Genomic DNA, 13,903 nt, shown 5'->3' with positions numbered 1-13,903 from the left:
CTGGAAAGTCAAGCTTGGTAGAGAGCCCCGGGCAACATGCAGCCTAAGATGTTTCTTCTCAAGGCTGCACAATTGAAGATGGCAGCAGGCCATTGTGTAAAAATGGTGCAAATGTCCAGAGTCTTTTGTCAATATAAGAAGTTAGACAGCCATGGTTTTGCTATATGTAACTCATCTTTTAATAACTTAAAAAGTTAAGAAATAGAAGGCGCAAAGCCAGAAACTATCTGTCTCCCTTGAGGACATTTATTGGGGGGGAAATGTTTAAATGGTTACCAGCTTCAAAAAGTCTTCCTCCACCTGTTATATTTGATGAATATGTTAAACTATTCCATCCTCATTCTTCCAGGAGTTGCAGAAGCGTCTTTCAGAAGAGATTGGCCAGTTACGAGACTTCATTGCTGCTCGGGGCGCACGTGACAATGCTTCACACAATGAGAAGAGTTCTTGTGAGCTACAGGTAAGGAGGAAAGGTTGCTTGTTACTTCTTGCCTGTCAAACTTTGCAGGTTTTTTTGTTTCAGGTTTAATTTGGCTATGTGGTATTGTGAATGAAAATAAATCTCTGCTGAATCCAGAAGCAGATGCACACAGCTTTTGTGGCAACAAATAGCTCTTTTAAAAGGGAGATTGGGAAAATTAGATGAGCCAGCTTAATGTTTCTTCAAGACAATTGGTAGAAACGGTAATCAAGGACATAAAGAAAATTAAAAAAAGAAAATCAATCTCGATTTTGTCAAACTTGTAAGATTTTTTTTAAAAAGAAATCTACCAGGCAATAAGGTATAGTTGAACAAACGTGGTTGAGTAGCTCAGGTAAACTAAGCCACAGAAAATCAGTTTGTTTATGAACACTATCAATTTCCTGCTTTGTATCAGACATGATTTTAGTCTTAGGGGAATGCTTGGGCAACCTGATTTTTGTTGTCTTCTGAGGGCAGTATCTCACCCGTCTTACCACATTGAAAGTGGTTTTGATAGTGGACAGTTGTGTCCTGAACATTTCCCTTTCCATCTTTCTTCTGAAGGTGCTTCTTCGAGTGAAGGAGAATGAACTCCAGTATCAGAAACAAGAAGTCCAGTGTCTGAGGGATGAACTCCAAATGATGCAGAAGGTAGATTTCTAAAAGCAAATCAGAGTTGCCGGTTTGCAAGAAGTGTGAACGCACATTGGCACAAACCAATCACTCCATTCCCTGTAATGGTATGCTGTGTTATCCAGAAAAGTAGCAAACTAAAGAAATTAAAGGCATCGTGTAGAAAAGGAAACCCAGCTAAAGCTGTTTCGCACCAAATCAAATTCTCTGTATTGCCCCATACCTTTCTGCCCTGGCAAATCACCTTTGCTTCCATCATATCCATCCCTTGCTTCATACTCTGGCTTTTATTCTTTAAATTATTAGGCTCTCTTTTTTGAGGATCTCTTCAAACCCCTATAAATTCTCAGTTATTCTTTTCCCCTCAACTTATTTCATTTTTTTTTCTAATTTGATTCTCATTGTTTATGACTAATACATTTCTTCCATACTAGTCACTTAATATTCAGCCCACATTCATTCTTAATTCTCCTTGATCTCATTATATTACGTTGCATTCAACTTTATATTTCTCTCCTGATATACCTAACATAAAACAGAGCGGGCAAAAGCATGCTTATATATAGCTATTGTCTTTTGATGAACATTCATACACTATTTTTCTAGAAACATTTGCACATCTTAAAATTTTTCTATCCAGGTTCCCATCTTTAATTAACGTTCTACAATATTGGTGTACAAATCATACATTTGCCTTATTTTTTGTACTACTTGCAAACATTTAATCCATTTTCCCTGTTATTTTCCTGTTATCCACAGCTATCTTTGTGTTAGATTGTGTATCACACAATCTAACATTCAGTTCAAATCATTCAACTTCTCAGCCAACACAATATCATCTGCATATTCTGGTTCATGTCCAGTATTCATCTAACATCTCTACAAGTCCATAAATACTGTACATTAAACAACCAGGAAAACATCCAACATCCCTGTCTTACACTCCATTCAATACTGAGTTATCTGCTCAGCATTTATTCTTACATATGCTTTGTTGCAATTATATACCACTGTTATTATATTGAGCAATGAACTTCAGCACAAACAATTCCATAATTCAAGTCTGTTTATAATTAATAACGTATACTTTACCTCAAAAGATGCCAGTATCTTTTATTTGTATCCTTGATTTCTATTTTTTCTGAACAGTGGTACTTCCTTCCCCATGCAGGACAAGAAGTTTGCCTCAGGAAAGTACCATGATATTTACCTGGAGCTGAATCACATCAAGCAACGGTCAGAACGAGAGATTAAACATTTGAAAGAGCATCTGCGCCTGGCCATGGAAGCCCTACAAGAGAAAGAGATGCTGCACAACAATATTGGTATAAAAGACATGTTTGCATTAAAGACACATGTTGTGTAAAGTAGAGCTAGCCAAACTGCAAAGGCAGAAGGCATTGAGGCCCCTTTTATCTCTCAACAGCAGAGATGCACCTTGTATTGGCTATCTTGCTGATTGCTTCAAAATCTTTCTCCTTGCCTCCTCTTCTCTCTCCTCCCCTCTTCTGTTATGCCAGAGGACAAATGCATAAACAAACTGCTTGTAGAAGGCTCCATGAAATCAGGTTGAAAGCTACATGTTGGTCACAGCTACTGTATTGGTCTAGTCCAAGTCAGTTTCATTCTGCATCTAAAATAAGTTTATAAGCCAAGGATGTTACAGCTGAAATCTATAAATTGTCATCATCAAGACACTTGAAATGTTTTAAACTCCTGTCTTCCATTACCATTAGCATGGCCACCAGTCCTACTATGTAGCAAAGGTACACTTTTTGAACACAATGTATTGTTCTTGATTCTACTTTTCTTTGTTCCATAGGTTAGTTACTTTTTGGTGCACCACTTCGGAGAATAAAGCAGCATTCCTCTCCAGGAGCACTGGGCAAGACTTTACCAAATAGCCAGCACATGCATCTGTGTCACTTGGGCATGTTTTGGGCTGGATCCTACTACTAGCACCTTTTTGGGACTTTATACATGAAAATAATTTTTATATTTTGGGGATGGAGTTGCGGATATGTTTTAAAATCTTATACTTAAGTTTCCCAGCAGTTAACCACAAAGGTGGGTCAGATATTTCTCCCTAACGTTCCTTTAGATCTAATTGTTTCTTCTCCCAAATATTTAGCTGTATTTACATTTAAAGTATTTATCTGCTTTCAGTTTTCTTCTAAATGGAGAAACAAAACTACATAACTCTCAACTTCAGGCTGTATAGTGTTGCTTCACAGCAATCCATGTTGGAAATACGCTGTGCCGAAAGAACGTTGTATTAGTTACATTGTCAGTGGAACTGGTTTGTCCAAAGACCACGCAGAGTTTATGTTTAGGATCTATGAGTAGCAATTGTTTTCAGAACGGAAGTTTATTTTTAATGTTGATTAAATGCCTGTGCATCCCATTGTAAACTCAGTCTTCCTCCCCAAAAGTTGGGTTCAACTGATGTGTTCTCAGAGGGAGAAATTTTACTGCTGATGTTGCAGAGCCAAACAATGAAGGTGGCTGATTTTCTTTTATTTCTGCAGAGTTAACTTAATAAAATCATTGACTACAGAAATGTGTGCTTTTTGCTTGGCAGTAGAAAGTATAAATGTTGAACCATTTTGCATTCCCCAAAGGTTGGCACCACTTCTTCTTTATATTAACATTATTGGCTCTTAATGCTTTTTGGAAGTTCAAAGTACTTTCCCTGTTTTCTCTCTAATCTTAGAAATCTTTAAGCAGAAATGCGGGCAGGGGGCCCCTTTATTTACATTTTGGATGATTTGCAATAGATCAGGGGTGTCAAACTCAAGGCCCATGGGCCGAATCCGGCCCACAGGGTGCTTAAATCTGGCCCATGAGGCCAGACTGGAAATATGAAAGGACTGGCCTGCAGTGCCTCTGGTGGCTAAAATGGGCCTCATTTTTACCCTGCATGGCCTCATGCAGCACTCTACCGACTGAAAACGGCCTGAAAAATGAGCCCAAAACAGGCTGAAAATGGGCTGAAAAATGGGCCCAAAATGAACTGAAAAACGGGGTAAAAAAACAGGCCCCAAAAGGGCTGAAAAATAGGCCCAATGCCCCAAAACAGGCCCAAAATACCCAAACCTCAGGCTCAAAACAGGCTGAAAAATGGGCTAACAGCCAAAAAAGCAGGCCAAAAATGTGCCATGCCAACCACCCGCCCCTCCCCACCCTGGCCAGCCTGCAGATGAGAACTACAGTGCTGATCCGGCCCTCGAAGAAATCCAGTTTGACAGCCGTGCAACATATCAAATACTTGACTCTGAATCAGGGGTGGGCAAACTACAGCCCGCGGGCCACATCCGGCCCGTTGGTCTTTTTAATCTGGCCCGCCGAAGATTGGTGCAGAATTAAGGTTTGATGTGAATGATTGAATGATTGCATTCATTTGATTTTGACTTGTAATGACAGGCATTTTGACACCAGGTGGCGGCCCGTCTGTCAAATTTTAAAAGTCAATGAGGCCCCCGAGCCAAAAAGTTTGCCCACCCCTGCTCTGAATTCTTGGCAATAGCAACAAGAACAAATTTCTACTCCTAAATTCATCTGTTATAATCTGTTCTGCAAATATAGTTTTTCATTGTTTAATTAAAAGGAAGAGTAATTATAAAATCTTTAATAATTTAATAAAATCTTGCTGCATGATAGGTAAACCACCTATGTCCCACCTATGATTGGGTTTGTATGTTGTCACCTAAAGTAAAACAACTTTTACCCAATTTTAGGAATATACCAAGGTTTGGAAAGCGTAAGAGTTAAAATGTCCAAACTTGATCTTGAACTTGACCCCAAGTCACCCAGTTTTTGTATGTTAACGGGTTACTTAGGAACTTGAATTTATTTCTCTGTTCCTACCGTATGCTGAGCCCTCTATCAGTGACATATCACATTTGAATGCAGAGGTTATTTGCAAACTAAAATATGCAGATGAAGATTGCAAATCTGTTATAAAAATGTTTAAATGCATAATATATATAATATAAAAATGTTTTGAATTTTGTTAAAATGTTATCAGTAGTAAATATTCCAAAAATTATGAAAGATGCTTTTACTCTTTCAGATATTCTCCTACCCATAATTTCTTTTTTTTAAAAAAAAAATGCTCTGCATTTAGTAGTCTTTGAATTAATTATATTACACAAGATCAAATTTCAAAATAAATATTGAGACCATCACATTACCATTCCATCATGCAATTTAATTAGATAGCACAAAATTGGTCTCCTTTTCCCATATAAAACAAGCAGAGATGCATGTTTTTTAACATGCATGCTTTTATCCAAGTTTTTTCATGAGACCATTCCAGTAAGTTCATAACATTTCTTGTATTTACTAGCTCTCTCTCTCTCTCTCTCTCTCCCACACATACATACAAAGCACCCTTCTATAACTGGCATATCAGGTTTCTCATTAACAAGATATGGCAAAATGATATATTAAAAATGTTCAGCAATTTCATGTGTGCAGTAATTTCATTTGTAAGAAAAGCGGGTATTGTATAACTACTTAAATTCTTTCCCTTTAAAAAATGACCTTGACTGAACCAAGAGAATATAGCATATATACTGGAGTCCAGCTAAGGAAGAGTTTTGTTTCTCCAACCTCACTCTGATTAACAATGGTTTACTCTATCCAAATCAAACATCGCATGGACTTGAATTGCAGATTCCGCTGGCTGAAAGGTGGTTGTGAGTCAATTTGTCGCAGCCATAAAAAGCCATGTAAGGGAAAACGTAGCTCTTTCGAATTATATTTGTAAGATACGGCTGGGTTTTAAATAGGTAAAATTCATCTTAAAGAAATCCTACTAAAAATTGTGACCGGTCATCTGAAAAATAATTTTCGTTGCAAAGAGAGTCGCGTATGCGTTGCCCCCCATCCCGATCCGGCCATTCCTGTTCTCTCATTCATTTCGTAACGCGTCCCTCCCTCGCAATGCCTTTCTATAGTAGCCGACGGGGTCCTTAAAGGATGACGGCTAAATTAAACTTATATTTTGTCGTAAAGCAACTGAGGAACTAAACAGCACGCGTGTCCAGTACCCATCTCTGGCGGTGCGAAACAAAGGAAAGGGGGGCTAGCCTCTTTCGGGCGATGCGTGTAGTCTGTGCCGAAGAGGAAGCGTGTGCGACCATCCAGAAGCATTAGACTGTCGCCTTCCAATCGCAGGGAGGAGTCACATTCCTATTTCTTCAATCCTTCCAATGTTGGCACTGTCAAGTAAGGTAGAAGCCTTCCTTCTCCGACTACATTTCCCACAAAACATTGCTCGCACGTTGTACGGCGGCCCTTTAGCCATAGAAACCACTTTGACCGATTCCTTTCCCTCGGTAAGAATTAATCAGCTGATTGCTGAGAGCTCTTCAAAGAAACTATTGCTATTGTCAACAGAGAACTGTCAACGCGATTACATCCCACAGGGCTGTTTAATCGCTGCCCTTATCTCAATCTTTAAATTCTTCAGTAAATACTTAACACGGCTCATAGAAAACTACTTTCCTGAGATCTTGGCTCGTAATAAACACTAAAGAAGCAAAATCCCACTTTATAATTTCAATAAATTAAACATTATTTCTTAACTTTCGGGGAAACATACTTTAGAATTTTATATAACATTTTAATACTTTTTATATCTTTAGTGAATCCTGAAAGTAACCTTCGATCTCACCGATTAATTTTCTATATCCTCCAACTATTTACAATCTTGGTATACGGGTAAATTTGAAATTTAATCTACTGGCGCAATCTTTTTCTCTATTACGTTCCTCTCGGTTTTTCGGTATAATGAGTCAAGGGAAAAGACAGGTTTAAAACAGAAGTTTTACATGAGTGTGTATCCCACCCCCCACCTTTTTTTTCCTCAACTGTCCAAATTAAAAGTAGCCTAGATATTTAAAAAATAATAATATTTCCAGTAATGTGCATGATACTGAGATAGCGATGAAGGATAGATATTAATGAGCCTAGAGCCTAATCATTTGACAAAACAATAAGATTAGCAATCCCAATCTTTTTCCGCGATGTCGAAGTCAAAGCAATTAAATCGAGAGAGACGGGCCGGGGGCTGGGACCAAGGCCCTTCCCCACCTCTCTATTGCCATCAACTTACTTGGAAGTCCTCGAGTAATATCGGGAGTTGGAGGTAGTAGATCAAGCTGCCTTGCTATTCATCTGTTCTATAATACACACACCCGCGTCATACTCCACGCCACGGGGGTCTTTACTTTCTCCAAATCGAGGAACGCCTCCTCTCCCCCTTCTTTTTTGAAAGAGTCTAAGGAAGCTTCCCAAGAGAAAAGACGCAGGCATTGCAAAGGTGCTGACGTTTTGTTATTCGCATTCTACTGCTGCCATAAAACTGCATCTCATGGTTTTGTGTTTAAAAAAAACACCACACAGACATATTGCTAACTCAGTTTTTGGATCTAAGAAGCGGCGGGGTATTTTGGAAACGGGGAGAAGTGCGAATGTACTTAGATGTGTTTTTGGGGTGGTGTTCTCCGGGTTGCTAGGATGCCAGTTCGATCTTATAATTCCCTCTTTTTAAAAAAGTATTCAGAGGTGTGCTTTTTTTTTTTTTAACTTTTCCTCCCGAGTTTTTCCGATACCACCAACCGACACTTAGCAGCTCCGAGTCTTTCAGGTTGCATCCACGACGCTTTTCATTAATTTCTTTATTAACAACAACACTCCTGAGGGGAGAAGGGGGGAAAAACAACCTCAGTTCTTCCAGCAAGATGGCGATTGCACGTACATGTAGTCTTCCAACAGTTAAGCCCTCCGCCTAGGCTGGCAAATTAGGGTTAATTCATTTAGGGAAATGGCTCTTCAAGCCCCTGTCGCCTCATACCCCCTTTCCTTCTCGGGAACTTATTTGGAGAAAGTGTTTAAGTAAGAGGAGAGATTCCACCCTGAAAAGCCCAAACAACAGCTCGTATAAATCTCCACTGTTTTTTAGTGGGGGACAAAATAAATCGGGGGGCTGGGGGTACGAAGGCAAGTTGACCTGGGGTGTGGTGAGAGGGGTCTGAGATAAGTCGATAGTGGGGTACTTAGGCAATGGGGGTGTTGTGTCCCCCTCCCCTTTCCCTCTTATGTAGACACACTTATTATTTTGATCCCATTGCAGGCAATGAAGTGCGTTTTGGGGTAACGGGGGGCGAGTGAAGAAAGACCCCATTCTGCCCCTCTTCGTCCGAAGTCAAAAGGAAGATCCAGATGCGTCCCCAAGCTAGGTGCCCCCCAACTCCAAGCAGGGGGCTGCTAAGTGGTCCTTGGGGGAGGGGATGGCTGCAAACTTCCCATCTAACAAAAAGGAAAGTTTTCTCAGCGCTAGGACTTGGGGAGGGGACGGCTGGAGGACGGGACCCACAGTATGGGGGGCGAGGGTCCCCCCAAAGACACCCCCAACCCGGGGGGAGCCGCTCCCCCCACCCTTCCTGGCCAGGTCTTAGCTGAGTCTCGGCTGGCTCGGGGCTCCCTGTGTTAGTTGGGGTCTGCTCCAGGGCTCCCCGCGCGGCTCTTGGGGCTCTTGGAGTGCCGGAACGGGGGTTTCCCGTTGGCCTAGGGGTGCCTCTTGCTTGTCGCTTTCCCTCTTGGCTGGGCTCCCCTCGGCTGCTTCGCTAGGGGGGAGCAAAGGGGAAATGTCGAGGCGCCCCACTCGCACCCAGCGCCGTTTGGGGCGCCCTGAAGCGGCGGAGGACGGCTGCAGAGGGAGCCGGCCGCGGGGACCAAGAGCTCAAGGACCGGAGCAGCCGGCGGCAGTGGTGCGGAACCCAAGAGCCACGGGGAGAAGCGGGAAAAAGCCGCTTTAGGCGGCGGAAGAAACACAGATGTCGGCGGCGCGGCGCCATTCGGGGCCTGAACAGGCAGCCAGCAACCCTGTCCTCACCGCGGTCCGCGCCTGAGCGCTAAATACCCGGATGCGCCGGCTGCTGCCTAGAGAGCCAGACAGAGAGCAAGAAGCGGAGGCAGGGCGCAGCAGAAGCTGTCAGAAGAGGTGGGGAATTGAGTCCCAGAGAGAAAAAGAGAGAAAAGAAGGCAAGCAGGAGCTGGGCTTGGGCGCAAAGCCGTCCCCAAGCCCGAGTGCGGACACCTGCTTCCTTGAAAAGACTGGTGAAGCAGAAAGGCCTTAGCCAGAGCTGCTTCTCAGGAGGGTGCATTCCCGAAGAAGACTGTCCTGACCACGCCCTGCCACCAGCTGCCTGGAAAGACTGTCAGGAGGTGACATCCTTCTTGGGCATTAAAAAGGAACTCTTGTCAAAGAAACTGTTGGTGAAAGTTCAGTACCTCTCAGCAGGATCTTCTGTACCACGCAGGCTGCTGGAAAGAAGTCCCCACGTGTCTAAAGAAAGTTTAAGACCAGCCCCAAGACTGGTGGCTTAGAGACCAGACCTGTCCTTCTGAAGGGAGACTGCGCAGCAGGATGACTGAAAACTCTACCACGGCACCTGCTGCCAAACCCAAGCGGGCCAAGGCGGCCAAGAAGTCCACGGACCACCCCAAGTACTCTGACATGATTGTGGCTGCCATTCAGGCTGAAAAGAGCCGGGCTGGTTCTTCACGCCAGTCTATCCAGAAATACATCAAAAGCCACTACAAGGTAGGGGAGAATGCAGATTCCCAAATCAAGCTGTCCATCAAGAGGTTGGTCACAACAGGTGTCCTAAAGCAGACCAAGGGTGTCGGGGCTTCAGGTTCCTTCCGCCTGGCCAAAAATGATGAACCCAAGAAGGCTCCAGTCAAGAAGGCCAAAAAGGAAGTCAAGAAGGCTACAACACCCAAGAAAGCTGCTAAGCCCAAGAAAGCTGCTGCCAAGTCCCCGGCCAAAAAGCCCAAGCCTGCAGCAAAGAAAGCCAAAAAGAAGCCTGCACCTGCTCCAAAGAAAGCCAAGAAGCCAAAGACTGTCAAGGCCAAGCCGGTGAAGGCCTCCAAGCCTAAAAAAGCAAAAGCCTCCAAACCCAAAGCAAAGTCCAGCGCAAAGAAGTCGGCCAAGAAAAAGTGAGGGGCAAGTTTGGGACTTATTTCTTGGAACTTCTTCTTGACCTCTATTCTGTAAATAGATTTCTTCTTTATTCTCTACTCATTTCTATTGCAGCTTTATAAAGACTGGACAATTCTTGCCCTATACTTTAAAAAAAAAATTCATATGGAAGCTACATTTGGGGTTTGGTTTTGTTTTTCTATTGTAATTTGAAAGAGATTTTTATGTCATTATTTTATTTCCCTTCTCTATTAAGGTATGCAATACATGTGTCTTAAGCATGAGGGAAGATTAATGAGGGAAATCTTAGTGTTCTTATTTTTGGTGGAAAATTTGAGAAATATTTGATGGAGGGGATGTGCTATGGGTGGGCCTTCTTTAATTGGATCTCCTCAACTGAATATACCCACAACTGATCATTGTAACTGGCTTTTAAGAAAAACAACTTTGTTTTATCATGGATAAATAAGCTTCCAATTTAGCTGATATGGTGGATGATTGTTTCTTGACCTAATGAAGGCTGGATTCGTTGAGGTTAATAAGCTTTCCACTGACTTCATTCTTTCAGAGGGGGACTGTGCTATTTGCAGGAAAGATTGAAATGGGGTCAGTGAAAAATACTGCAAATATTTGAATTTTTCCCTATTAATATTTGTACATGTTGGCCACATTGGAGTAAAGTGAAGATGTTAATTCTGTTCCTCAAAAGAGAACAGAAATAATCAGGAGGGGGTGTGTTCACAGACTCTGACCACCATCTGATTCTGGCAATTTCAAGAGAGTTCCAAAAGGTATCCTACCTGCTATTGGAATCAGTTGGATGCCTCCCAATTCTGCAGTAACTGCCATGTAAAATTATAACTTTTATATGAGAATAATCTACAAGATTCCTTCCAACCTTCACTTTTAAATTATGGTGTTTTTGAGGGTAAAGGATGAAGAACAAATGTTAGGGAATAATAGATAACACAAATGTAGCCAATATTGAAACTAGGAAGCTGTACACAATTATTGCTAAGGTTTGGAATGTTTTTCCCCAAGAGGGGAGTGAAAAACAATTTTAAGTACTCCAGATTTTAAAAATTAAGTATGCTTATGTTTAAACAAGAAAATTCTTATAGGATTGATATCTGATTGTTCATTTTACTTTGTATGTGTAATTTTGTGCAAGGAAGGTTTAGCTGTCTTTGTAATTTTAGGGTTTAAAATAAAATGTAAAACAAACTAACATTTTATTCATTTACATTATGTTGTGTAAAAATCATTTTTATAACATTGCAAATTGAGTTATATATCCTCAACACTAGACAAATCAAGAGCATTATTCTTGATCAAATATGTTAACTTGAAAGGAAAAAGGAGACAGTTCTTTGGTCATGAAAACAAAGCAGTCAGGGAAAAAACTGCCCAAGCCTAGGTTTCTCCATTCGGGTATTCTCCAGATACTTCTCCCCCCACCCCACCCCACCCCATCAAACAGATCTGGGAAGCATGAGCTTAAGAAAGCTTTATTATAATTCTATATAGACATAGCATTGGTGGCAAATTAAGGAATTGGATATTTGACAGGTTGAAAATAAGTTTTCATCACAGAAAAATCAATATCACTTCACCACCAGATGTCAGCCCAACAAGACGTAATCTCATTTTACTATGAAAATGTGTTTTACATTAAAAATAGCCAATCTGTTATTTAGTTCTTTGTCTAAACCCTGTATGAACTAGACAAAGTTGCATTTACATTAAAGTGTGTGTGTGTGTGTGTGTCTCACAATTGTCTGCTACTATGTTGAAAACTTACATACTATCAGATTGCAAACACATTTGATATTAGAATCATCAGATGGTCCCACATGGCCTGGTTTGGAATTTGCAATGGAGATAGGAACAACTTGAATAGAATATTTGGAATACAGAAAGTGCTTTCAAGGAACAAATACATCGGTTCCTCTAAGAATACCATGCAGATGTGGCTTTATAAAGTTAATTAATTGACACTTCTCAGACATATTTAAGATAAAAAATCAAAATGGAAAATTTCTGCAGGAATGTTTACTTTGTAGCTAAATCAAATAAAGGCGAATAGAGAAGAGAAATTGGAAGGAGGCATGCCCCTGCATCACTTTTCATATAATGCTACACACATAGCTGAAAACATGAGATTTCTCAAAATTGTGCTACAATTGGAAGGAGGATATGCTCTTATATTCACTGTTCTTTGATAATCTATGTTTACCATTACTAGTTTACAGGGCTTTTATTTTTTCTTCTTCTGATCTTCAAAGATTGAAATTAACCCCAAACCTGCTCAGGTTTTTATATTTCAGCTAAGTGTTAGTTGTTCCTATTCTATTTTTCAGAATTTTTTCATGTTTTTTTCAAGTTGGAAACACTAGGGTTTTGTTTGTGTTTCAGTAACAGACTTGTTCAACTTGGGAGATTTTGCCTGACTTCAAAGAAACCTATTTACAGCAATGTGTGGTGGGTGAGTGCAGGCATGCTGGCTTAAAACTATGATTGTGAATGCACCTTTCCCAACTGCATCACAAGACAAATGACAAACACATATTTTCCCAAATTTGAATATTCACTTTCAAATCCAGCTAAATATGTCCACTTTAAACAATCCTAGTGAATGTTATTATTAGCATTAACAAGTTAATAATTATATTATTTTAATTATAAAACCTACACTGATTTTCTTCTAGTATGCAAACATTCCCAAAGCAGAATAAAAATATTCATTACATATAAGCAACTTATTAGAACAGATCTAAAGGGTAGCATAAAACCATGTGTAAATATTAAATGCAGGAGCAAAAAGATCCTGGCATGTTGACCAAGTACTTCCAACCTTATTTGAGGAGTGTGGACTTTCCTGAGTCCCTTAACAAATGGGCTTTTCAGTTTCAATTTTTTTGAAACCAGAGGAACCAGATGTTCATAGAACTTAAGATGTGTATTTTTCCTAATTTGTCCAAGGAAATCAAGGCAGACAAGAGAACACTGCAGATTTTAAACAACGCATAGGAGACCTACTTCACAGCCTGATTTATAATTTTACTTTATTAATGCATTGTTATAGGCATTTATTTTACGTGATATAAATATGTTATTCCCCCTCCCTCATTTGTTCTTTACCTTCTCTGATCTTTGTTGGGGCGTACAGCCAAGCCCAAAACACAAAGGAACAGTATGAAATGTAACAATGGCAAACATTACAAAACAAAAATCAAATCTAGGAACAGAAACCTACAGCAATTGAAAAGAATTTGGTTGCTATCAGGGAATGGTTTGGATTTCACACACTATTGCAAATCTCAAAAGCCAGGCAACTTTGTACAGGAGAGGCAATCTTTCAAGTAATTAGATCCTAAACTACTAATTGTACTGTTGGAAGAAAAATCCTTCTGGGTTCAGTTCCAAGTGGGGAAAAAGACACTGGAAACATGGAGGCTGTTTGGAAGGTTTAATGGTAGACAGGAGGACCACATGGCCTAGAGCTCCAGAGTGAAAAGAAAGGATGATCACATGCTTCAAGCTGAAGGAAGAGATCAAGAAAAACAGCTGAGGTGCTGAGAGTGCCTGGGTTTTATAACCTTTGTTGGGATTTGAATTGGATCTTGTATTCTGATTGGTTGTCAGACTCCCATGAGGCCATGCAGGGGCAACTCTGTAGGCTGTCCTGAGTTCCAGGTTTGGTTGAGCTTGCTGGGTGATGATGCACTGAAAGGGCTTTTGAGCAATTGCTATAGTTTTACCTGGAGAACTTCGTTATGTAAAGTATTCTGGCCCAAGCCTGAAGGTGGAGG

General features: G+C 40.7%; 2 protein-coding genes across 2 annotated transcripts in view; both read left to right on the top strand.

Moving 5' to 3' along the window:
* TRIOBP (TRIO and F-actin binding protein) overlaps positions 1-3,650 on the top strand; it is a 52,537-nt gene extending 48,887 nt beyond the window's left edge. The window contains exons 20-23 of the mRNA XM_087935492.1: positions 350-460; positions 1,028-1,114; positions 2,268-2,421; positions 2,919-3,650. Coding sequence (XP_087791618.1) covers positions 350-460; positions 1,028-1,114; positions 2,268-2,421; positions 2,919-2,923 — 357 coding nt within the window. The 3' untranslated portion in view covers positions 2,924-3,650. The remainder of the gene's footprint in view (positions 1-349; positions 461-1,027; positions 1,115-2,267; positions 2,422-2,918) is intronic.
* Positions 3,651-8,807: 5,157 nt separating this feature from the next.
* H1-0 (H1.0 linker histone) lies at positions 8,808-11,315 on the top strand. The gene has a single exon (XM_026695989.2). The coding sequence runs from the start codon at positions 9,534-9,536 to the stop codon at positions 10,110-10,112; it is 579 nt and encodes a 192-aa protein (XP_026551774.1). The 5' UTR covers positions 8,808-9,533; the 3' UTR covers positions 10,113-11,315.
* The last annotated feature ends 2,588 nt before the right edge of the window (positions 11,316-13,903 follow it).

The sequence above is a fragment of the Pseudonaja textilis genome, chromosome 5 (assembly GCF_049901715.1).
Source record: "Pseudonaja textilis isolate UNSWEBS1 chromosome 5, rPseTex1.2, whole genome shotgun sequence".
In the NCBI taxonomy this organism is placed as follows: Eukaryota; Metazoa; Chordata; class Lepidosauria; order Squamata; family Elapidae; genus Pseudonaja; species Pseudonaja textilis.
This window is presented reverse-complemented; position numbering and strand designations above follow the sequence as displayed.